Consider the following 25,412-nt stretch of genomic DNA (forward strand, 5'->3'; position numbering starts at 1 on the left):
TGTATTAAGCCTGTTGTCGCTTTCAAATGTAGTCTGCGAAAAGTTAGATTTTGGCTGGTTGTAACGAGGAGAATTACAAGCTTGTGGTTTCAAATAAGTATGGTCAACCGTTTGTTCAGCACAATGGGAAAATTTCCTGCGTGGTCTTGACTGTAATTGCTATCTGCTAGTTCGGTAACCTGACTGGTACCTAGCCCTGCATACTCGTTGAAAATGTCCTATCTTGTGACAAAAATGGCTCTGAATATTCCGTGCGGGACAAAAATCAGAATGAGAAAAATCGTACTCACCACCGCATCTGTAACACTGCCTTCCACGGGCCATGTTGTCTCCTTGAATGGGGTCTGTCCATTGAGGAGTGGGCTGCCACGGTTGATCTGTATACCTGGATTGTCTGGGGAACTGGGGACGTTGATTCTGTCGGGACTCATAAGTATTGATCTGTGACGATACCGGAGCGAGTTTTGCCGAAAGTTCAACAATCTGTAATCTCAGCGTATCTATTGCTAGCATAACGTTTGTACTGTCTTCAGACTGGGGAATGACCGATCTAGCCAGTCGCGCAAATGAAACTGCCTCGTTTAGCACATTTGGTTGTTTCATTAACACATGTCGCCTGGTATTGTCATCCAGTCCCCTAACGAAGGCGTCCATTACATCTGCATCTGTTTTTCCTAACAGGCTAGCCGTCTCAGTCAAGTCCGCCAAATAAGTATCTATAGATTCTGTAGAGGATAGCTTTCGACTGACAAAAGTTTCCAAAAGGGCCCAACGGTCAGTAGGATGGACATACTTGTCCTTGAACAATTTCTCAATCTCATCAAAACGGACTATTTCTTCCTCTGCCGATTCTATCAAATCTTTGTACCATAGATACGCCGCGTCCTTTAAAAACAGTGGGAAAACTTCAATTTTCTGTGCATCAGTCCACCTTTTAAAGTTATCAAAATGAGCAAAACGGTCAAGCCACTCGGCAGAATGAAACGTGTCCCTACCTGTGAAATGTTCTGGCATTAAAGTGGAATCGCCCATATTGAAGTCAGGTGCAGAATAAGAACTATTGGTAGATGACAAATCTAAAGAGGAAAATGAGAATTCTAAATCCTCCTGAGAAAGAGATAGGGAGAGGTCATTGGGAGCAGATGGAGGTTGAGACGTTGACGTGGGTTGTTGTATTATGCCAAGTCGGGTTGGATTAGTAAAAATGTTAGAAGTGATGGGACGAGATTGGACCAGACTGTCATAGGACGTAGATGAATCTGAATCATTTCCACGAGGCATTACAAAAATTCAAAATATCCTGAGGGAAAACTGCAGATAACATATCCCAGCCGCGAAAAGGGAACCTACCGTCAAACGTCAATGCAAGGGAACAAAAGGGTAGGAACGACCATAAGGAAAACAGCGAAATGGATCGTCTTAAACATTTTGTTCAAGAAGAACCCGCAGACTCCACCATGTCGTAACTGGCGTTTGGGTGTTAGTAAACCCTACCACCGTTACCTATTAATTATGGTCGTTTCACATTGTTCGGGGAGATGGTAGCTCTGGCGCTCCACTCGCTTGGTCCGTTGCAGGACGCTAAGTCAAGGAGTGAGGGTTCTGACGACCGTGACTCCTAATTAACCACATAACATTCATGTACTGGCACACATACATTCAAAGATAAACGCAACCCCAAGTTTACACTCACATAGTTTTTACTCAGTCTCAGTCCATCTCTCTAACTACAACTTCAACATCAGACAAGGCAGGTTCGTACCACACGGGGCAACTGAGTGGCGTGAACTGGCTTCCGTCACTAAAAAGCGCGCACCACTCGCTCAGTGCCCAACCTGTCTTTTTATATGGTTCGAGCCTGGCCTGATCTTGATCACATGTTTGAACTAATCATTTTGATTCGGTTAGCCTGTATCCGACCTTGCACTCATGAATATTACGATTGGAAAAGTACCGGTAAGAATCGTTCGGTTACTCATCCCTTTGTTGTTTGTTTCAATGTAAGATTAATCTGTTATGTCTTTCAACAGAATGTGTTCTGTCTCTCTTTCCATAGCCTACGGCTAAACGCCATTCTATGGAAACTTTCCGTCTCCATACCGTGCCTAACCGTTATGACTCATGAGCAAAACTGCAAATCTAAATACGAATCTGATGTAATTCTCTCACGGTTTGGGGGATGCATTTTTACCTTATAACAGATGCAACCTCAAAGAGCAACTACGAAACGCGACGAAGAAATCCATGGCAGAAGAGAGTCCAGATTGTGTAAGATCTGTCTGGAGGACCCCGCCAACATCGTCTTCCTCCCCTGTGGACACCTGGTTGCCTGTGCCTTGTGTGCCCCAGCTCTGGAGCGTTGTCCAATCTGCAGAAAACACATCCAGGGAACTGCCCGTGCCTGTAAAGCCGATATGGCGTCTCGACAGAAACGTACTAACTGTTAATAACTGACACTGTAACTGAGAGTCCTCATGTCATAGAGCATAAATAACATTCGAATCTTGCTTTTTGTCAAAATTAAGATGACAAAATATGCCATCGTAGCCGTAGGAATTATTTCAGATATCGTTATTAACAGTGCCCAACCTCCACAAACAAACGTGTTTTTACAGCGAGAAGCAACCTCTTTCCATTTCTATTCTTAAATCTGGTCCAATAAGTTTTAGACTCGACGAGAGAAGGGCTTGAGAATTGTTAAAATAACGAAAATATGTCACAATGAATAACGCGACATATATCGATGTTTTAGAAAGGGCGGCAACTTCACAAGTTACACTCTAGGATTCGATACTGAAGTGATAGAAGACAATCAGTTAAATGACAACGCTTTTTAATTCACATTGTTGTTATAATTGCAAAACAATTCTACACACTGAATGGTAGTATACATGTATATACATGTATGAATTAAAATGTGAAATGGTGTTGACATGTATATACATTTATGAATTAAAATGTTAAATTGTGTTGACATGTGTATACATGCATAAATTATGTTAAATGTTAAATGGTGTTGACATGTATATACATGTATAAATTAAAATGTAAAATGGTGTTCACATGTATATACATGTATGAATTAAAATGTTAAATGGCGTTGACATGCCGTATCACTTTCCTGGCGCAGAAGTAAATCCTATTGGTTTCACGAACAGAAATACCGAGACATTTGATGTGTCATTTTTCACTACAGTGGGAACGATTGACACAGCCGTCTGAGATTCGCTGTGGAGAGTTGCGTCCCTTGAGCAGGCCAGACACCCCTGACCGCGGGTTCGATTCCCGGATCGCCGCAGTTATGTTTCTAGTTTTGTCTGTATCAAACCTGTAGTAGTGATTTTTGCCCGAGTGGTAAACGTCTAAGACCTACATCACATGTCATTGCTCAAACCGTTAGCTGACACGCCATGATATATGTGGAACAAGTTAAAGGTGGCATCGTTCATACATACTTGAAAAGATGAAATATACATATTATACACATACAACTGCTTGAATGTACTGGCCAATAGTATGCTTGTTCCATTGTGTTTCTTTGGATGTTTGTTGTTTAACGCCACACTCAGCAATATGACACCAGTATGACGACTGTCTGTTCATAATCTACTCTTGACCTTTCAGCCCAGTGATTGACACCATGAGCATCGTAATGCGCAGTTTGTATATAAGCTTGGGACGGTGGGGTAGCCTAGCCCTTAAAGCGCTCGCTCGTCACGCCGTAAACCCGGGTTCGATTTCCCACACGGGTACAATGTGTGAAACCCATTTCTGGTGTTCCCCATCGTAATATTGCTGGAATATTGCTAAAAGTGGTGTAAAACCAGACAGTCAGACAAAGTATATATACCACGACATGCAACAGCCAAGTCAGCGAGCCAGATCATCCGATGCCGTCTGTCACAGAAGACCAATTCTAACTGGTCTCGTCATGTGCTATCATGTTATGTTACAACCGGTTTATCCATCCTTCCGTTCAAGAAGATTGACATAAGAAAAACAAAAGCTTCGGGTGCATTTTCTGATAGTTTTATTTGCCAAAGCCACAAAATATGTGTGCAAGAGTAAATGACCATCATCTAAGGATCACATATCAACTTCAACGGAATAACGACAGTGCACGCTATGTATGGCATATCGACAGAGCATACTTTCTGTCTGACATATCAACTGAGCATACCTTTTGTGTCTGGTATACACACAGTTCAAACTGTGTCTGGTACATCATCAGAGCATAATTCCTGTGTCGTGCATACCAACAGAACACGCAGTATCTGGCATATTAACATATGTCTTCGGTGACTGTCATATCAACAGAGCATACCTTCTATGTCTGGCATATCAACAGAGCATACTGGCATGTCCACGGAGCAAATCTCCTGTGTCTAGCATATTAACAGAGCATACTTTCTGTGTTCTGGCTTATCAACAGAGTACGTTGTAACTGGCATATACACAAACCCATACTCACTGTGTCTGGCATATCAACAGAGCATTTGTTCTGTGACTGGCATATCAACAGAGCATATGTTTTGTCTGGCATGTCCACAGAGCATCCTTCCAGTGTCTGGAATATCAACAGAGCATTGTTTCAGTGTCTGGCATATCAACAGAGCATTCTTCCAGTGTCTGGCATATCAACGGGGCATTCTTCCAGTATCTGGCATATCAACAGAGCATAGTTTCAGTGTCTGGCATATCAACAGAGCATACTTTTAGCGTTTGGCATATCAGCAGATCGCTCTTTCTGTATCTTGTATATCAATAGAGCTCTACTGTCTGCATCTAAATGTGGCACAACAGCAATCTCTCTGGTTACATCCGAACCTGTCACAATTTGGGGCACATGTTATATCTTCATAAGCATTTTATACACGTGCGTTGTCAGTGACAGTGGGAAATTACATAATCACAAAGCGTGATCAAATCAACAACGTATTTTAATCCTTGGTAGGATTGCAGATGTGCACGTACATTTGTACCACATACTCATACATACACATTGCACATGTCGCGTTCATAAAAATATGTTTGTATTTCCTCGATAATTCTGATCATTTTGATGTTCTTTATTAGTGTAAAAGTATCTGAAACTCGAAAAAACATCGGTCACGGGGAATTCCTGGATCCAAAAGGTTCTACTTATTCCCGGAAGTATTTCAAGTGAATAAGTTCGGATGCTCTCAATCTATCTACACTTGAGGGTAAATGACCACATATGATAACAGTCATTTCGCAATATTAATGAGAGAGCAAATGGGTCGTATGTGTTCAGAGGTATAAGAATTGGTCTTTTTTCTGTTCAGTGCTCAGATGTTTTGGACAAAATGTGCAGTGAAGATTACATTGTAGTAAAATTGTAGTATTTAGTGTTTTATCGAAAACAAACAATACACCTATATCGCAAAATATGATTTGGGTCACAAAACATATTTTCGTTCACTCTTTACATTCCGATATCTTTTTACCCCATTTATAGATCTCATTGTGTCACACGTTTCAAATCGTATGAAAGAACTAATGCTTGATAGCAGGCATGTGAAGTTGTCCGATGCATTTGTGGAAACCGAAATGCTTGCTTTGTCTTAACTAGTATTTTGTAGTTGTATCTCAGTGTGAGAGCCATGGGACACACCACGTTCTCAGTAAGGAATGTCGTTTTGCTGGAGACTAAATATAAATCATTGATAATTTTGTACACACGTTACATTGCAAATTCAGCGTTTAACATGTTTCCACGAAAGGAAAAGGCAGCGGAAAAATACATACGTAGATAAGGATGTCATCCGGAATGGTTGACGTGGCTTGGTCAGCAGCAGGGACTGCAAGACCTGGTTTTCGCAGGGACGACACAATCTGAAAAAAAGAGACACAATTCCTTACCGGCAATGACGTCATTGTCATTCACAGAACTATTAATGCCTCCGTGAAAAACGCACGGTTCTGTTTCAGCAAAACACCTATGCATTGTTTTTATTGCCATGAGACGAGTGGAGTGTTCAAACAATGTAATCGTTACAAAAACCAGGCGCATCTGTCCAATCTGTTTGATTGGCATTTAGAAGTTGGTGACTAATAAGAAAGTAAGAAACAATATTACTTTCTTAAAGAGTTTCCAGGCGATAACTGTCAACAATAGACTAGAAAATGTATATGACTGTATATTAAGCAGTGACGTGTAACATATATACAAAACACAATCATTATCACTGCTGTTTAGATCTAGCAATCAACGGTAGTTTATGATAGGAAAAAGGTGTAAATCAATGCTGTGGAAACATGACATGATTGTTCCGAAAAACTGTCGACTAGCTCTCCGGTTGCCATATCAAGCGCCCTCGTCGAGATACGTCAATATACGTGTGCTGGTACTAAAAATAGCAAGACATACTCAGTGTTGCTGATACAATAAGTTTCCTCGCACACGAAGGCGCAAAACATGTAACATGTATTATTTTACACCTCGGTATGGGCTCAAAGTGAATCCTTGGCTTGAAAACATTTTCACCAACGAAAGGGGGTTGTGTTAATGACAGAATATGGGTCTTCGATATTACAAAGGTGGACCAGTATGTTACCCCATCGTATTACCATGTATTTGGGTGGGTCAGTCGTCATTAAGACAATTCCTATGTTTGAATCCCGTTAATCATGTCGTGGTGACGAATGATGTTCATCGATGATGTATCTGGGAAACACCTTCTTAAAATATCACTTTGTGGGAAACCCCGGCTCTATTAATGTTGAACAAGTCAGGTGATCTCAGTGGTTTGTATTGTCGCGAGCTGCGTCAGCCGATGAGTCATTCGGCGCCAGACCCTCGAAGGTAAGGTTGTGTGTTTAGTTCTCACGCCACCTCAACACGTCGGCCTGTAGTTACTGGGTTCTGACTATCACACACGCAAAACAAATGGCGACATCGTTATGGTAGGGTCTACAGCAGGTATTGAAACAATTCTGCCAATTCTGCCCCACCCCCACCCCACCCCCACCACACACACACTCACTCCTGGATTTACAATATTTCTGGTTTTACATTGACTTCAGGACAGATTATACTGTCTGCATAAACCTTCACATACATACATTTACCAAATTAATTTTCTCTTGCAGGAAACAACGATGAGGATAAAAAGTCATACACTTATGTATATTTATATCCGATGCCTTTATGTAATACCACCAAAAAGCAAATATGTTTTTGAGTTGAAGTATGGAAATATTATCACCAAAAAAGTCGGTGGTGGACACTTGCCCGACATTGTTGTTAATATCACCTGTTTTGATAAGCTCTCAAGTTATTTTACAAAATCACATAAAAATATGGCGTTTCCGATGTTTTATATGCCGGAGCTAAGAGCGTTCCAGCACATTAGTATCGTGGTATATACAAACCCATCGATATCACTAAATGGGAATTTTGAAGCTCTGGTTGCTAGACGTGGCGCCACCCTGCAGGAAATCATGGTTTATGAAGCTCTTAGATTGAAATCCTTCCTTGGAGTAGACACAGCAACTGTATCCACTATACATCTGGCGGCAGCAGGGTTCTATGCAACAGAGCGTTCAGGAGAGATCAGGTGCTTCAGCTGTGGCATCCGCCAAAGGATAGGACCACAGGCCCCAGAACGTCACCAAACTGATTGTCGACACAGAAATGGGTTACCTTGTGGAAATATCACCTTTGCTGATTGTCCCTTGGCTTCTGAGTGGAATATTATTCGAAACCTTCCCAGATACCCGACCACAGATATCGATCTTCATCAACCACAGATGCGACCAACCGCAAGGCAACTACCTGGAAACGTCGCTAACAATGCATATGAACCCCGTCAGGCTAACCACGCAGTGCCTGATTACCCTATAGAAGCTAGTCCGGCAGCGCTCGGAGTAAGGTTGAGAGAGGGACGCCAGGCTCCGCAAAAGACCCCTGGAGAAGATCCTAAACGAGAAGGTACAGTTTGTACGTGGTCGTTATAATCCGATGTAAGACTTATTTTATGTGAATGTGTTGGATAAACATTTTTTTCGAGTCTTTTTCGAGCGAAAATGAACAAAACATAAGAAATATATGTGGCGATATTTTGGAGGTAAAACACAACTGTGACACCTTTAATAATAATGTGTGAATCCACCCTGTTGCAGGCTCCCCCGGCTTCGTTGGGCCCCGCGAGTTGGATGAAGATCAAGGCAGATTGTTTAGAGATATTAACAGGGGATATAATTTCCCCGTCGGCGACAGATCTGGCACTTTCACCTCCTTACAGGTAACATGAATTTAGCTGAATGAAATCGTACTGATTGTAACACATTCACATGAGACGTTTGGGTATAAAGCTAACTATACTATTTTTCTGGAAATTGTATTTTGCAGGTGACGCAGCTGGGTAACACCCCAGAGGCTTTCGGCAATGCTTTTAGTGGACATGGACTGGAACACCCGCAGTTTATGGAATCGAGCTTGTGCAGGATCTGTCGGGAGAACCCCCGCAGTATCCACTTCCACCCCTGCGGTCATCTAGTGGCCGGTACCTTCAGAACACCTTCAGAACGTTGCCCAGTTTGCAGGCAACATTTGGCATAATTTCATAGTGTTATTTAGATTGAGCTGATTTGCTGAAATTATTTTTTATTCAAATATATATGTTCGATCAAATTATTTTCTCGGTTATTTGGCAATGAAAGTTTACCTTTCAAAATACAGTTTTATCGAATGTGATCATTCACACGTATACGTTCGATGAATTCTATTTTCTCGGTAAATTGGCCATAAAAAACTACCTTTCACAAATCTAATTCCAACATCCATCAGACAACCATCATTATGATACAGTGAATATTCTTTTCGAATATTACTACTTACGTGAACACGTTCGATGAAATGTATTTTCTTGGTTTATAAGCCATAAAAATTTACCTTTCAAAAATCCACTTTCAATATCCGTCATAAAATCATCATTATGATATAGTGAATAGTTTTATCGAAAATTATTATTCACATGTATGCATACGTTCGAGGAAATATATTTTCTCGGTTAATTGGCCATAAACAAATTACCTTTGTAAATCCACATTAATGATACAGTGAATAGTTTTATCGAATATTACTGTTCACATGTATACGTTCGATGAACTAATTTTCTCGGTTTATTGGCCCAAAAATGTACCCTTCAAAAATTCCAATTTCAATATCCTTCAGACAATCATCATTATGATACAGTGAATAGTTTTATTTAATATTACTATTCACATGTATACTTTCGATGAAATGTATTTTCTCAGTTGATTGGCCATACAAAATTACCTTTCAAAAATCTTATTTAAATAACCTTTACAAAAACACCATTAGTGATACTGTGAATAGTTTTATTTAACATTTCTATTCACATGTATACTTTCGATGAAATGTATTTTCTCAGTTGATTGGCCATACAAAATTACCTTTCAAAAATCTTATTTAAATAACCTTTACAAAAACACCATTAGTGAAACTGTGAATAGTTTTATTTAACATTACTATTCACATGTATACTTTCGATGAAATGTATTTTCTCAGTTGATTGGCCATACAAAATTACCTTTCAAAAATCTTATTTAAATAACCTTTACAAAAACACCATTAGTGATACTGTGAATAGTTTTATTTAACATCACTATTCACATGTATACTTTCGATGAAATGTATTTTCTCAGTTGATTGGCCATACAAAATTACCTTTCAAAAATCTTATTTAAATAACCTTTACAAAAACACCATTAGTGATACTGTGAATAGCTTTATTTAACATTACTATTCACATGTATACTTTCGATGAAATGTATTTTCTCAGTTGATTGGCCATACAAAATTACCTTTCAAAAATCTTATTAAATATCCTTTACAAAAACAGCAAAAATGATACAGTAAATAATTTTATTTAATATTACTATTCACATGTATACTTTCAATGAAAAGTATTTTCTCAGTTGATTGGCCATACAAAATTACCTTTCAAAAATCTTATTTAAATATCCTTTACAAAAACACCAATATTGATACAGTGAATAGTTTTGTTTAATATTACTATTCACATGTATACTTTCGATGAAATGTATTTTCAAAAATGGTCACCAAACAGGAACAACGTCCGACCTCCAAACGTCTCCACAGCAGTTCTTTTTACAGGTCGACATGTTTGGTATTTTTTACAAAAAATATATGCATCATTTAGGCTCCTCAAAAGCAAAACACTCTATTCTTTGACGTGCTGTGGTCACTACATCACCCCATGACTAATAAACTATAGTAATTTGAAAAAATACTGTTTTTAACATCTTTTGAGATGGCATACACATAATAATTATATTATTGAAAGTTGACAATACTCCTTAAGAAGTGAGCTAACTATTCGTCATCTGAGTCTGTTGTGAGTTTGTGCTTAAAATATATATACCCGAAATACCAGGTGTGTAATGAGCAGTACCTGTCACTAGGATTTCACTCCAGTGTGCGCTAGTGACGTTTGAGGCGGCATCACATCAGATACATCGATTTCCTTGTGTCTTTCGAAACTTTCGAATTCAATTTAACAACAAGGAGGTTGTAATAAACTGACCAGCAATAAAAACGTAATTCAGAATTCATTAAAATTATACTTTTTCAGCATGAGTTTGGATTTAATACTTTAACAAAATTGTTTTGATTTCTGAAATTGTGTTTCTTTTACTGGTCAGTATATGTATCTAGATGAGTGTGACTTTTCCCCTTTTAACACAGCGAAGATTACAGGGTGGTACGGGCTCAACCATGATTTGAACATTTTAGCTTGTTCGAAGAGGCGTCTAAGGAGATCAGACTGTCATTGTATTCAAACTGTATAGATCGATGATCACGATTTCAATCACAAGTCTGTCTAGCCAAGACTCAAATATTTACTGACCCCCTCCATATGGCTGAAACATACACAAAATTTTCCTTTCATCATTTTCGTAGTACGGTGGGTAAAACTAGTAATAACACTCCTGCAATCTTCCGCCTTGATATTGCTGAAAGGGGCCTAACTTCACACTCGCTCATTTACGTGAACATGTCTGTAATTATATCTACATCTGGAAGTAAATACCGCGATCTTATTTGTTTGCGGCTTTCAAAATTGACTAGTACTAGTAGGACTAAGGGGTGTCTGTATATTCTCTGCTATCTAAATATCAGTGATACCCACATACATGTTTGTGCTGATGTATCATCCAGATTTGCTGTTTAGGGAAGTTTAGTTCCACTTTTAGTTTCATAAGTATCCACCACAGTAGTTATCTCACTCGATAATGAGTGACTTTATGTTGTGGAGTGTTGTCACATGAAAGCATTGACATCTTCGACGTGAAACTGTACGCCTATTGAGTGTTTGCATGATCCCAACAATGATATCCCGACGTGGCAAATGTAGCAACATTTATTTGTTTCATTTTCTGTTTAGTTGAGTTTTTAAATGCTCTTTTGTTCCTTTTCTTCATTATATAATACGCGTTATTTAGAATAAGAAAAGCAGAAACATTGTCAGCAGTTGAAAGCTTCACCTCTTTTAGTCTAATTTTCATTATCGTGTCGAGAAGATGGGTTTCCTTTTAATCTAAGGCACTGTGTTGCTTAGACCCAACATCCGCAGATTCAATTTGTAGCTGTGGTCTGTCGAAGTTCTTTTCTTGAGTTTCCATCCAACCAACATTTATAATTTCCTGGCCAATTCTTGTGATCATACTATGCTGTGATGTAACCGAAATACTTTTGAGATAGACAATCGGAAAATTATCCCTGAACATGATTTTGGCTACCGAACTGGCAAACAGCGAAGGCCTCACTTGAATCAGACACAACACATTTTCCACCATTTGTATGTAGACGTGCGTCTTTTCTTATCTTTAGTTAAACTTATTTTTGTTCTTGCTTTTTCGCACAATAGTCGCAGGTATACCTGTAAATCACAGCATATTATTTTCAGATTTCAGTGTAGGCCTATTAATAATACAAGTCTAGATCTAATTCCAAGCTATGCTAATTACTATATGTTGTACATAATATATTCAGTCCCAGCATGTTTCTTAGCTGGTGAAATTAAATGTGTGTATTTGTTCGTATTAAATTCTGTATATCTGATAATTACTATGTATTTTTAGATTTAGAACAACTTTAAGACTTTTCGTTTTTTGCGTTTACCTTTTTACCTTTAGTGTGTAAAATATATAGATGTAATTCTTAATTTTTTTTCGCTAATCTGCTTGATGATGATGACCCAGATAACCTTGTTTTGTTTGGAAGTAAAAAATATTACCTTTCCGTTTTGGGGCAACGTGCATACGCACGTGAGTACTACGTCTTAAATAGCATAGTATTTGTTCCAGGAAACAAACACATTTAAACTAATTTTCTTATCTCGAGAAAAAACGTAAATTACATTACAGTACTCACGTATTTACCTAGGTATATCTGGTATCTGGTGCATAATATTTTTGGAATTTGTCTTGCTTTTATTCATTAATGCTTAATAATGAACAATGTTTATTCCGTTTCTGTAATATTGTTTGACTGTATCTGTTACGGTATTAAATAAAATATTCTTATACAATTATAATATATGTTTGAAGAGTAATTATGTTTCGCCAAAGAAGAGGTTTTGAAATTTTGTACGAAGTGTGAATATTTAGGAAAACCAAGTTCTATGGATAGCCAACTTCTTTATTGCAATGAGTGCGACGTTTCGGTTTAGGTACTAACACCGTCTTCAAGTAAGTCACTTATCAAGCAAGATAACCGAACGTCGCACTCATTGCAATAAAGAAGTTGACTATCCATAGAACTTGGTTTTCCTTCACCTATACCACTTTTAAAATGCCTCTCAAAGAAGTGTGAATATTTAGTTAGCAGAAAATCCTATTTTGAAAATTTCTCATGTTGTAACTTTACTGAATAACCCTTTCATAAAGCTAATTCAGATGTGATGCGACACATACTTGTAGCTATTCCAGTATTTTAATTCAAAATATCGCCTTTGGCACACATTGACTCGTTCCACTTCATATGATGTTATTTTGTGGGAAGTAATAATCTCTTTCGATGGATAGTTGCCAATCGTTTGTTGTCTGCTATAGCAATTATCCAAGAAGGCTTACCTTGCCTGACTGCACACAAAATGATCATGTGGAACATATACAAGAACATTTTCATTAGCAAGGTGCACGAACAAATAGGTTAATTACACTGTTAAGCGTCAACGCTGTATGGTATTGCCTATGTTGCAGACCTCCCTAGCAATCAGAAACATTTCAGAGATGATATTTTATTGTCAAAAACGCTTTGAAAAAAGTTATCCTCCTCAGGTAGCCGACTTCATAATGGATATATACACACATTTTTAAATATTTAGATAACATTACAAAGTATACGCAATAAGCAGAAATATGATATCATATATTTAAACATTTTTGGAAAAAGACACAGACAGAATGACAGTCCACACAAACACATACATACATATAAATATATGTATATAAACAAGTTCAACTGCTCTTCAGGTGTGTACATGTATTCACACACATACAACACACACTTATACTTTAAGTTGTGACACGTGATGTTAATTTTATGAACATAAGGTATTAATTTCTGCAGCAAATCAACATGTATCCAGGAGTCAAGCTATCATTTCTAGTGCAACATTTGTCACAGATATGCAGCTCTCTGCTTCAACATTGCTTCAGAAAAGGCAAGCATATGACGCACAAAGAACATTAGGCCGAAGCGCCTTTTGAATTCACTGCGCTATAAATAATTCCATTTCACTGACTAAAAATACCCTTTCGTCATACACTGTAACACGCAATGCACAAGATTGACCTACCGTAAAGAAAGAGTACAATGTCAAAGCGTCAGGGCTGCCTAGATCCTCGTATGTGACGTGGCTGTGGTATCCTTCCCGGTCTCTTGTTGAGACACCCTGGCCAAATCTTGTTATTTATCACCTTACCAGAGCAACACGGGATAAATATATCCATGCAAGTGTCCTTATTCATAGAGCATGTGTGTCTCTTGAAAACGTTAATAATGAAGTTATTTTCAGGACATAAACTGTTAATATGTAACAAGTATTAGTGGTCCAAACACTTATTTCACCTACACGACAACTACTTCTTGGAAAGCGATACGGGTCTACCCTCCCATTTTCAAGGAAAGCTTGGTCGAAATGAGTCACTTATAGATTACATCGTTCTGTCAGCCAATACTGTGACTAGTACGGTATCAGAAGGCTTTCATGGGCACGTCACAGCCAAGAAAACCAACCAATCTACGACAGGCTATGAATCATGTGATGGCCGCGGCGATAACTGTGAACGCTTCACGTGTGACTGCTGGTTGCCGGCTTTCAAAGTGTTATTGAGCCTCCCGAAAACATAACTGTGTTCACCAATCCTTGCCCTCAACAAAACCATTACCTGCGCTGGCAGTATGAATAGAACGCTCCTGGATTCAGTTGTGTTTTCCAACAGCTGTTGATCGATCATGTGCAAACCAGACATGTCTAAAATTCAACTGGCCCATAATACATAATACTATGCTGCTGGTTAAGCCGTATGCACATTATCAAAGGTCGCAGATCTCGCTATTCACCCGACGAGATAAGGTGGTGTGTACAACCTGAAGTCTAGCCTATCATTATGTCCTATAAACTCGGGTATGCTCAAAATGGGTCTCGTTGGGATCTCAACGTAGGTCACTTGGGAGTTTAACAATATCTTTTTTAAATAATCCATTCTTGTCGCTCCATAAAACTGACATTTAAAAGTTCTAAAGCCGAAATGTATTGTTTGTATTATTAAAGGAAATGGATACTTCCTTTAAATATATAATGACAGACGTTTACAAATGCGTGTAAGGAGTATTTTTTCGCTAATCATGTATGCTACTTGTTACTGAGATAAACACATACGCCACGAGAGCTGATATGAAGTCAAAGTATATTAGTTCCTTTTGAAGTAAGCCTCCATTAGTATGGACACACATATGAATACCCATTAAACACCCTTTACGAAAATTATATGATAAAAAGCTTACATGTTTGAGATAATTCTCCTTCACAAAGCAGAATGCTGGTGTTCTCTGAAGTATGAGATATGCTATGCAGCTCTCTGCTCTCAACATTGCTTCAGTATAAGGCAACTATGCTAATGTTTGTTTAACTGTCTTTTGAGGACAGCTTTTATAGCATTAAAAGATACTGAATGTCCAAACCATCGTATCATATGTCTGAAAGACCTCCATTTGTAACGTATTCACGCACATAAAACATTGAAGAATTCGAAACACCCAGCATCATAAGCCCAAACAAATACCACCAATGTCAAGGCACATCTTCTCTTGGCTAAAACGCCTGGCCGAGATATATTAATATGCGTCAATGAAAGATTTTACTATCGTATATTTGGCTCCATATCATTATCCGTTTCTTCTCATACACCCCCGATCATATTTATTCTTAAAACTCTCTGAAACATAAACAATACATCCTAAATTTAACTTTCAAAATGAAGGGTATCTTCATGGTCCCAGTTATCACTACGACTGTGCACCCAACCACATCATTTTCAGGCTGGAAGAACCATTTTTACTTTTTGTTTTCATTTACTTCAAGTGGTATTACATTTAATGTATTCTTGCCGAGGCACAAGAAATATATGGAATCCAAGAGGAATCCTATGGGTCAGGTCAGAATTCAAATAATTTTAATGATTATTTTCACACGTTTCGGTTTCCTTGTCACGGGTCAGACTGTCCTAAAAATAGGTCAGTTTGGCTGTTTTATTGTCGTGACTTAAACAATGTGATCGATCATCTTACAGTAACTTGCTGGGTTTTTCAATCGTCGCATAGCAACAGTTCTTAATATTGGAACAAACAAACACTTGTGTGAATGGCGTTTGCTGCCAGGAAAGCAGGCCCTGTTATTCTTCTCGACAACATCTGTTGACATTAATCATTATTCCATTATTCAAATAAATTGATTTATAATTTTGGCTGTAACGCGCTTTCTATTTTGCATTTACAGGCATAAGTTTTGGCCATTTCGTTAGTGACAAGGAATTGGAAGAAGATGGTTGTTTAACATATTGTTATTTTATATTCACACTACATGATAGCGACCTGTAAATATTCGTGTTTGGACTAGACAGACTTGTGACTGGCAGTGAGATGAATCCACGCCGTCATCGTACGATGACACGCTCAGAACAAAGTGATCTGGCGTGACCACTCGATCCACTAAATTCACACGGTGTTCATATTTCGCCCCGATTTCCAACTCTTTCGGAGACAAATCCGTGCTCGTGCTTTTTTTTTTGTAAGTGGTAAACGTCTGAGATCTGCATTGCGGGTGTTCATCCTAAAGTCAGTTGACACACCATGATGTAAGTGAAAAATTGTTAAAGGCTGCGCTTAACTCAGCTCACACACATCGTAATACTCGATTATATAGAGAATGTCACCAAAGTGTCTACTGATATCAGTTACAAATAGTTACAAATATGAGTGTTGATATATTTGTTATCAGTAGACACGAGGGTGAGATTCTATTTATCATCGAAAACCACTCTTCATTATTTTTCAATGAAAAATGTACATCTCTGAACACGGTACTATCATTAGACTTGCAGGGCGGCCATGCCATAGCATTGTGACGTTTTCAAGTTCATGACGTCATAGCATTGTCAAGGCATTGTACAAAACCTACTGTCAAAACGATATCTCGTTTGATCTCGCACAAGCAATATCTCCTGTGGAACACTGTTTTGGATGAAAACTTCATATTTGAATTGCTTGCATATTGTGACAAACAAATCAGTCACTGTTGTTTGTATTTGTTTTTTATGTTTGTTTTTTGTTGGTTTTTTTGTTTGTTTCTTTTTAGGGGGGATGTGGGGGATGTGGAGAGGGGTTACTAACCTAGTAATTGTCTGACTATATGAGGGGGGTCTGTTCATAATAGAGTGTGGACAAGACAAGTGACTGAGACCATCAGCATCGATTTACTCAGTTGGTATACCACGCCATGCATCAGCCAAACCCGTCAGTCAACTCTTGAGACGAATAGTGGAACACCAATTCCAACCCGTATCGTCACAGACTATTCTGGTAGGTTAGGGGTCGGGTTATCCATCCCTTCGAAAAGAAAACTGTCACAAGAAAAGAAAGTGCAGAGTTTATTTGCTAGAGCTACATAATACATGTCCAAGATAGTACTGCGAGCCTAAGAATAGGGTGTCAACTTTAAGAGAGCATACTTTCTGAGACTGACATATCAACAGAGCATACACTGTATGTGACATATGACATAACAGCAGAGAAATTATTTACCTGTCAACGAGCATAACATCAGATTCCCACATAGCAACAAAGCATACTTTCTTTATCTAAAATATCTGTAGATGACACATTAATAATCAGGGCATACTGGTTTTATCTGTCATATCTCTCTGTGTCTTACATATGAACAGAACACACTTTCTGTGTCTGAAGCATACTTTCTGTCTGACATGTCAACAGAGCATATTTCCTGTGCCTGACATATCAGCATAGCATAAATTCTGTCTGACATATCAACAGAGCATATTCCCAGTGTCTGACATATCAACAGAGCATATTCCCGGTGTCTGACATATCAACAAGGCATATTCCCAGTGTCTGACATATCAACAAGGCATATTCCCTGTGCCTGACGTATCAGCATAGCATAAATTCTGTCTGACATATCAACAGAGCATATTCCGAGTGTCTGACATATCAACAGAGCATATTTCCAGTGTCTGACATATCAACAAGGCATATTCCCAGTGTCTGACATATCAACAGAGCATATTCCCAGTGTCTGACATATCAACAAGGCATATTCCCAGTGTCTGACATATCAACAGAGCATATTCCCAGTGTCTGACATATCAACAAGGCATATTCCCGGTGTCTGACATATCAACGGAGCATATTCCCAGTGTCTGACATATCAACAAGGCATATTCCCAGTGTCTGACATATCAACAAGGCATATTCCTTGTGCCTGACATATCAGTATAGCATACTTTCTGTGTCTGAAACATTAACGGAGCACATTCCTTGTGTCTGAGATACCAACAGGGCATATCCCCTGTATCTGACATATCAGCATAGCATACTTTCTGTCTGACATATCAACAGAGCATATTCCCTGTATCCAACAATCAGCATAGCATACTTTCTGTCTGACACATCAACAGAGTACATTCCCTGTGTCTGACATATCAGCATAGCATAACTTCTGATTTCATAATTTGCGTCTCACGAACCAACAGAACATATCTACTGTATCTAAAAAACTATAGAACATAACTTCTGTGTCTGACAAAGCAATAGAACATAACTTCTGCGTCTGACAAATCAACAAAACATACCTTCTGTGTCTGACAAACGAACAACACATCGAGCATACCTTCTGTGACGAATCAACCTGGCCTTCTGTGTCTGACGAATCTACAGAACATAGCTTCTGAGTCTGACGAATCAACGGAGGGCACTTTCTGTGTCTGACGACTCAAGAGATAGTATCGCCTGTGTCTGACGAAACGATAGAACAAACCTTCTGTGTCGGACGAAGCACAACAACATACCTTCTGTGTCTGAATAATTAACAGAACATATGCACTGTGTCTGACGAATCAACAGAACAAAGCCTATGTGCCCGGAGGATCAACAGAGCATACCTTCTGTGTCTGACAAAACTACAGAACATAGCATCTGTGTCCGAAGAATCAATAGAAAATAGATTCTGTGTCTGACGAACCAATAGAACATACCTTCTGAGTCTGACGAATTAAGAGAGCATAGCTTCTGTGTCTGATGAGCCAATAGAACATAACGTATGTGACTGACAAATCTACAGAACATGGCTTCTTACGAACCAACAGAACATACCTTATGTGTCTGACGAATCAACAGAACATCCATGCTATGTCTGAAAAATCTACAGAACATGGCTTCTGAGTATGACGAATCAACAGAACACACATTCTGTGCCTGTAGAACCTACAGAACATAGCTTCTGTGTCTGACGAATCAACAGAACACAGCTTCTGTGACTCACGAATCAACAGTGCATACCTTCTGTGTCTGAAGAATCAACAGAACATAGCTTCTGTGTCTGGGGAATCTACAGGACATAACTTCTGTGACTGACGAATTAACAGAACATACATTCTGTGTCTGACGAACCAATATAATATAGCTTTTGTGTCTGACGAATCAACAGAACACACCGTCTGTGTCTGACGAATCAACAGAACACAGCTTCTATGACTGACGAATCAACAGTGCATACCTTCTGTGACTGACGAATCAACAGAACATACCTTCTCTTTCTGACGAATCAAGATAAGACAGCTTTTTTGCCTGACGAATCAATAGCTGAACAGCTTTTTTGTCTGACGAATCAATAGAACATACCTTATGTGTCTGACGTATCTACAGAGCATATCTTCTGTGTCTGACGAATCAACAGAGCATATCTTCTGTGTCTGACGAATCTACTGAACATAGCTTTTGTGCCTGACGAAGCTAGAACATAGCTTTTGTGTTCTGACGAACCAATAGAACATACCTTCTGTGTCTGACGAACCAACAGAGCATACCTTCTGTGTCTGAAGAATCTACGGAACATAGCCTCTGTGTCTGACGGATTAAAAGAACGTATCTTCTGAGTCTGACTAATCAACAGAACACAGCTTCTGTGTCTGACGAACCACTAGAACATAGTTTCTGTGTCTGCTGAATCAACAAAGCATATATACCATCTGTATTTGCCGAATCAACAGAGCATATTGTTTGTGCTTAATAATTCAACAGAGCATACTCCCCCTGTCTGACATACATACCAGAGCATATTATCTGCGTCTGGCATATCAATATAGCATTCTCTGCCTAAAGAGTATATTCTATTTTTCACACATATCAACAGAGCATTGTGTGAAGCCGATTTCTGTTATCCCCCGCCGTGATGTTGCTAGAATATTGCTAAAAGCGGCGTCAAACCAAACTCACTCACTCACTCACTCAACAGAGCATACTTTTTTTTAGCTTCCCTTAAATTTCCAAGCTTCATAGCTTTAAAATTTGCTTTATACTTTTGCTTCAGCAGCTGTATCCCTATGTTCAGGGTTCATGTCTCGTGCTCGGTATGTAAATTTCACTTTGTCAATTACGTAATATTTACATTCCCTAAACGTCATGCTTTTGTACACGTATTAGGAAGCAACGTAGCATATATTAACATAAAACTACTAAAGGCAGCTGAAGCATACATAAGTAGATAAGGATGTCATCCGGAATGTTTGGCGTTACTTGGTCAGCCTGCACTGCCAGAACTGTGTCGTTTTCGCAGGGACGTCACTTCCTGAAAGATGGACACAATGACTTCATTGCACTATGGATGATCCCCAGTTATGACTTTTAATACGCAGTTTTGTTTACAAATACAATATTCATAAATTCATTCCCCAGGAATTAGAGTGAAGTGTTCATCTTATGTAATCGTCACATGTACATGTAATGCACAGTCAATAGGCGATACACCGTGGAAACATAGTCACACAAGTGGAAAACGAAAGGTTTGAGACGAGAGAGATATATCAATTCACGGAAATCATGGGGGAAGGGGTGGGTGGGTATTAGGCAAGGAAGGGTGGGTTGGGGATACGCTGGTGCCGCTACATGACATAAAACCCAATAGCATTCTTATAGCCAGCATGAATAAAATGGTCTGTTATACTGGGTCTTATATTTTCGTTCAAGTAGGTTTTATATCGTGCAATAGTGTCTCATGTCTTTAGAGATTTAGTTATCAATTATTAGTTAAAACTAGTTAAAAAGTTTCTTTCTGTCAAATTACGTATGTGTTTTATGCCCAAGGATTTATTGGATTGCAACATGTTGTTTATTTGTAGGCACGAAGATAATTGTTAATATACTGTCGACAACCAAATTACACGATCAAAGCCTTACTAGACTAGATAGTTCAGGATAAAGAAGCACTAATTCAGATAAAGATACACTAATTCAGATACAAGACATAAGAATGTGAGCATGAACTAACCCCTGCTTTGTCCAAACTGCAACCTCTTGTCAGTAAAGGACACTTGGAGTTGAGTTCGGCGTGGCGCTTCCAGGGACAGTCACCCTCAACCCAGTCATGAAGAATGTTACCACAATGGGCGCATATAAGTGTGTTCCCCTGGCCTGTACACAAAAGCTAATAGATAGCATTTATATCGTGACTCGACCAGTGAAGATCCAGGTTGGCATTGGTCTTTAGCAACCCATGATTGTCGTAAGAGACGACTAATGGGATCGGGTTGTCAGGCTCGCTGACTTGGTTGACAAATGTTACCGTATCCCAATTACGTAGATCGGTGTTGATCACTGGATTTTCTGGTCCAGACTCTACTATTTACCGACCGGCGCAATATAGATGTAATATTGCTTAGTGCGGTGTTAAACAACAAACCAACAACAACATTCATGACAAAAGATTACATATAAACATATAAAAAACATATAAACTATTTTAAGAATCACAAGCGTGTTCTTTCTATGAGAGCTCAACGAGCGTCTTAGAGTTATAACGTTACAAGACTTAGCAGTGCTTTCAAAAATGTATTTACCTGAGTAAAAGAATCCGGCATTTGCCATATCCTTAAGCTGGATCTCCGAGACCCCCTGTAGCAGTGATGATGCTATGTCCTTTAGGGTCTTCAGGCGTTTCTCGAAGTTCCACATCTGGATGTGACACATGTGCTTGCCAGGACTGGTGGTTCTGATTCTGGTAAGCGCCTCTAGAGTAAGAGGTTGTGGCTCGCGCGGTGCTCGTGCTAGATGAGCATGTATATTTACTCGCCAATTGACCAGCGCACGAGGTATACAGACCAGCTCGTCGTCCAGGAAGTGTCTGTATTTATTACTGCTGTCCATCTACAAATCAATATTGAAGTTAATGTTTCTTTGCAAGATGTTTTAATACTTAGATGTACCAGAACGTTAAAAACATAGTCCGTTTGGATTCAGATGAGAACGATGAATTATTAAATAACCCAAAATAGGGATAAGTGTACAAAACATAAATAAGACACATAGTCATAAAACCTCTGTAACTAACAGGATCTGAAATCTGACATTTGATGATCGACCACGGAAAAAGTTGTTTAAGAAACCATCATGTAATATTGTGCTATTTTCACGCTTCACAGCGAGAGGTGACAAACGACGGTTTCTTGACTAGTTGGGATCATCTGCTGAGTTGCACCTGAAGTGCGTGCCGGCGTTGTTACACCAGCCGCTTGTCACCCCTCACCGTGAAGCGTGAAAATAGCACGATATTACATTATTACATAATGGTTTCTTAAACAACTCTTTCCGTGAACGATCATAAAACGTCAGATTTCAGATCCTGTTGGGTACAGGGGGTTTAAGGACCATGTGTCTTATTTATGTGTGGTGTACTTATCCCTATTTCGAGTTATTTAATCATTCAACGTTCTCTCTTGAACCCAAATGGTCTATACCTTTGCGAACAGATCAATGACAAACACCTCCAACACACATGGTCAATACCATGTCGAACGTTTGTTCCTTAATTGTCATGACAGCACCTGTTTGTTCGGATTTAAAAGGAAGCTAGACTATCACTTAGAAGGACTGACTGACTGACTGAGTTTGGTTTTACGCCGCTTTTAGCAATATTCCAGCAACATCACGGCGGGGGGACACCAGAAATAGGCTTCACACATTGTACCCATGTGGGGATTCGAACCCGGGTCTTCGGCGTGATGAGCCAACGCTTTGACCACTAGGCTACCCCACCGCCCTCACTTAGAAGGAAGCTAATGTGATTACACAAACCGTATCCATAAGCGTCCTGCCGATACGAGCTCCACCTCTCTTGTACTCCTTTTCTGAGATATAAATACACGTCACTGACACATCACTGCCAAATATATCTATCCATTATTTTGTCACTATAACCGGCGAATAAGCCTATAAATAAACGTCAATGCAAACATGGCATGCTCTTCCAACACAATTATTTGTTTCCAGTATATATTTTGCCGTCCGGATTGCCTGTACTGATACGAGCTCTTGTACTCTTTTCCCTCAATTGCTATTCATTCGGGAACAGCTCGCAATATATGTACAATTCACTGATACATCACTGCTAAATAAATCTACCAAGCATGTCAATGCAAACATGACATGGCCGTCCAACTCAACTGTTGTCTTCAGTATGTAGCTTAGCGTCCCGATAGCCTGCCCGGGCTATAACATCTAGGGGTTATGATTGTGGTTATTGCAATGCAAGCTTCCACGGACGTTGATAATGTACAGTTACTTTGTTGGCATTATAAATAGACAATGTACGTGACTCATCAAAGCTGAAGAGTCCTGGTTTGTTTGGATATATTTGGTCGATTGTTATAGTGTGTAGGGTTGACTGTATCATGTCAGTTTAAACACTAACGGAATCGATACTGCTCCATCTGGCCTTAAGAATGTGTCGTCAGTTTGACTCGGATGATGTCAAATGTCCTACAAATGTGAGCGAATAGATCACTGAACTGGCTACCTGAATTTGTTTATGTAATAGTAACTCTGCCCAAGTATTGTTCAGTGGAAGCTACTTCACATCCATTCTCACTTTTTAAATTGGTGGCATCTTTTGTTTTCGCAGGTTTTGAAGCGTAGTCGCTACAGACCGAAGCCTAATGCACTATACCCTTCGTCCTCGCCGCCTGACTGTCTGTTGTCCACAGTTTAGAGCATGAAAATCAATCACTTTCATAAGCACAGATTTCTGTTAGTGTTGACGTTTTACCATTTAGTGGTCCATTCTCAAAACGTTATTGTGCCCTTTTTTTAAAAAACTTAATATGTCTGTTTGGTTGAGGCACATGTTGTTAGTTCAACCGTATTCGTAACAAAACAAATGCATGAGTGTCATTAAGGACATGATTTCTGTCCTGAAATCTGTAGTTGATATGGAGCCTCGAGACCCTCTTCCAAAGGGGGATGGTGGGGCAGCCTAGTGGTTAAAGCGTTCGCTCGTCACGCCAAAGACATGGGTTCCCCACATGGATACAATATGTGAAGCCCACTTCTGGTGTCGCCTGCCGCGATATTGCTGGAATAGTGCTAAGAACGGCGTAAAACCATACTCACACTTCCAAAGCTACAGGCTTCTGTAGATTCTCCTGTGACAAGACATAAAAAAAATGGACAGGGAGTGTTAGTGATACATGATGGGTTATCAGCTTGGTTAATTCATCAACTCAATTTATGCTCAGCTCTGCAAACAGATTCATACATCAATGTCTTCCTTGGTACATTTTCTTCAACTTATGTTTTTATTATTGTTGTAAGTGAAATATTATCATATTCATTGTTTCTCGTCTTAGAAAACAATGCTTTAATCTAAAATACAAATGATGATGCTAAAATCTTTACGTGAGCGCCATATATGACAATCGTGGGAGTAAATTGTATATTTGTATTATATCTATATACTTCAGTTGCAGTTCATAATCGAAAATGGGGGACGCATGCAGTTATTTTCTTGCAATGTTTGACGCATTAGTTCGTATTCGTAAGCAAATTCCTGTGCATTTACCTTTACAGTGTAGAATTAAATTATATTCAGTGGCCACGTCAGCGTTATACTTTGACTGGGTTTTCCAACGTCCTTCTTTTGTAGACGACGCAAGCTGTTATCAACTGACGCGACACTCGTTGCTTGTGTGTGAGAGCTTGACTGTGGAGGAAGTCACGGTGACCTGCTGGCTGTGCTGCGCCTGGCTGTGATAGTCCACCTCGATTGCAGTTATTTTCCTGATATTTGCGTGGGCCGCTTTTATGCAAATATCTTACGTACAGATTATTTTGTCACCGTAATAAACGGAAAACGCTTTCTTGGTGAGATTTCTTGATATGAATCATTCTAATTTTACCCCAAACATATTTTTAAAAATACAATATTCGGGTATGTTGGACTGTTTTGGATTACATGCGTCCATGCCTTAGCAGTGCAAACTTGTGTACAACCATGACACATGGCGGTGTTCATCTGTATGTACCAGTGATACGGTGGTGTTTATCTGTGTGTACCTATGATATGGTGGTGTTCATCTGTGTGTACTTATGAAATTATGACTTGGTGATGTTCATTTGTGTGTACTTATGATTTGGTGGTGTTCATCTGTGTGTACCCGTGTCATGGAGGTGTTCGTATGTGTGTACCAATAGCAGGGTGGTGTCCATCTGTGTGTGTACTTGCGTCATGGTGGTGTTCATCTGTGTGTACCTGTGTCATGATTGTGTT

General features: G+C 39.2%; 4 protein-coding genes across 11 annotated transcripts in view; 1 reads left to right on the forward strand and 3 right to left on the reverse strand.

The window, feature by feature from the left end:
- Nucleotides 1–1,580, reverse strand: part of LOC124279759 — a 7,644-nt gene extending 6,064 nt beyond the window's left edge. Inside the window, exon 1 of the mRNA XM_046715627.1 lies at nt 291–1,580. Within this exon, the coding sequence (XP_046571583.1) occupies nt 291–1,281 (991 nt within the window). The 5' untranslated portion in view covers nt 1,282–1,580. The remainder of the gene's footprint in view (nt 1–290) is intronic.
- The window catches only part of LOC124279784, a 26,556-nt gene extending 13,951 nt beyond the window's left edge, over nt 1–12,605 (forward strand). The window contains exons 6-8 of the mRNA XM_046715664.1: nt 7,114–7,954; nt 8,146–8,267; nt 8,375–12,605. Of these exons, the coding sequence (XP_046571620.1) occupies nt 7,114–7,954; nt 8,146–8,267; nt 8,375–8,584 (1,173 nt within the window). The 3' untranslated portion in view covers nt 8,585–12,605. The remainder of the gene's footprint in view (nt 1–7,113; nt 7,955–8,145; nt 8,268–8,374) is intronic.
- The window catches only part of LOC124279783, a 36,581-nt gene extending 21,920 nt beyond the window's left edge, over nt 1–14,661 (reverse strand). The window contains exons 1-2 of the mRNA XM_046715663.1: nt 13,875–14,661; nt 5,770–5,856 (exon numbers count right to left, since the gene is read on the reverse strand). The gene's annotated coding sequence lies outside the window, so the exon portion shown is untranslated. The remainder of the gene's footprint in view (nt 1–5,769; nt 5,857–13,874) is intronic.
- On the reverse strand, nt 4,014–25,394 carry LOC124279767 (E3 ubiquitin-protein ligase XIAP-like). 8 transcript variants are annotated; one of them, XR_006899480.1, is made up of 5 exons: nt 22,943–23,293; nt 21,709–22,015; nt 21,141–21,283; nt 18,193–20,441; nt 4,014–4,180 (listed from the first exon to the last, which is right to left on the reverse strand). XR_006899480.1 is itself a non-coding variant. In XM_046715644.1 (4 exons), exons 2-4 carry the CDS (start codon nt 22,013–22,015, stop codon nt 20,394–20,396), a joined length of 498 nt encoding a protein of 165 aa, XP_046571600.1. In that variant the 5' UTR covers nt 24,705–25,394; the 3' UTR covers nt 17,214–20,393. The 8 variants fall into 8 exon arrangements, 3 of the variants coding, with proteins under 3 accessions (XP_046571600.1, XP_046571601.1, XP_046571599.1); XR_006899476.1 differs by having other exon boundaries at nt 17,548–20,441; XR_006899477.1 differs by lacking the exon at nt 4,014–4,180 and having other exon boundaries at nt 17,214–19,575; nt 19,637–20,441.
- Nucleotides 25,395–25,412: the final 18 nt, after the last annotated feature.

The sequence above is a fragment of the Haliotis rubra genome, unplaced genomic scaffold (genome assembly GCF_003918875.1).
Source record: "Haliotis rubra isolate DU_JTF1 unplaced genomic scaffold, ASM391887v1 Scf256, whole genome shotgun sequence".
NCBI classification, from domain to species: domain Eukaryota; kingdom Metazoa; phylum Mollusca; class Gastropoda; order Lepetellida; family Haliotidae; genus Haliotis; species Haliotis rubra.

Coding starts and splice junctions, on each gene's coding strand:
- LOC124279767 (XM_046715643.1), bottom strand. Junction 21,284..21,708: donor TGCCGGATTCTTTTACTCAG/GTAAATACATTT, acceptor TTTTGTGTACAG/GCCAGGGGAACACACTTATA. Junction 20,442..21,140: donor GCAGTTTGGACAAAGCAGGG/GTTAGTTCATGC, acceptor TCCATCTTTCAG/GAAGTGACGTCCCTGCGAAA.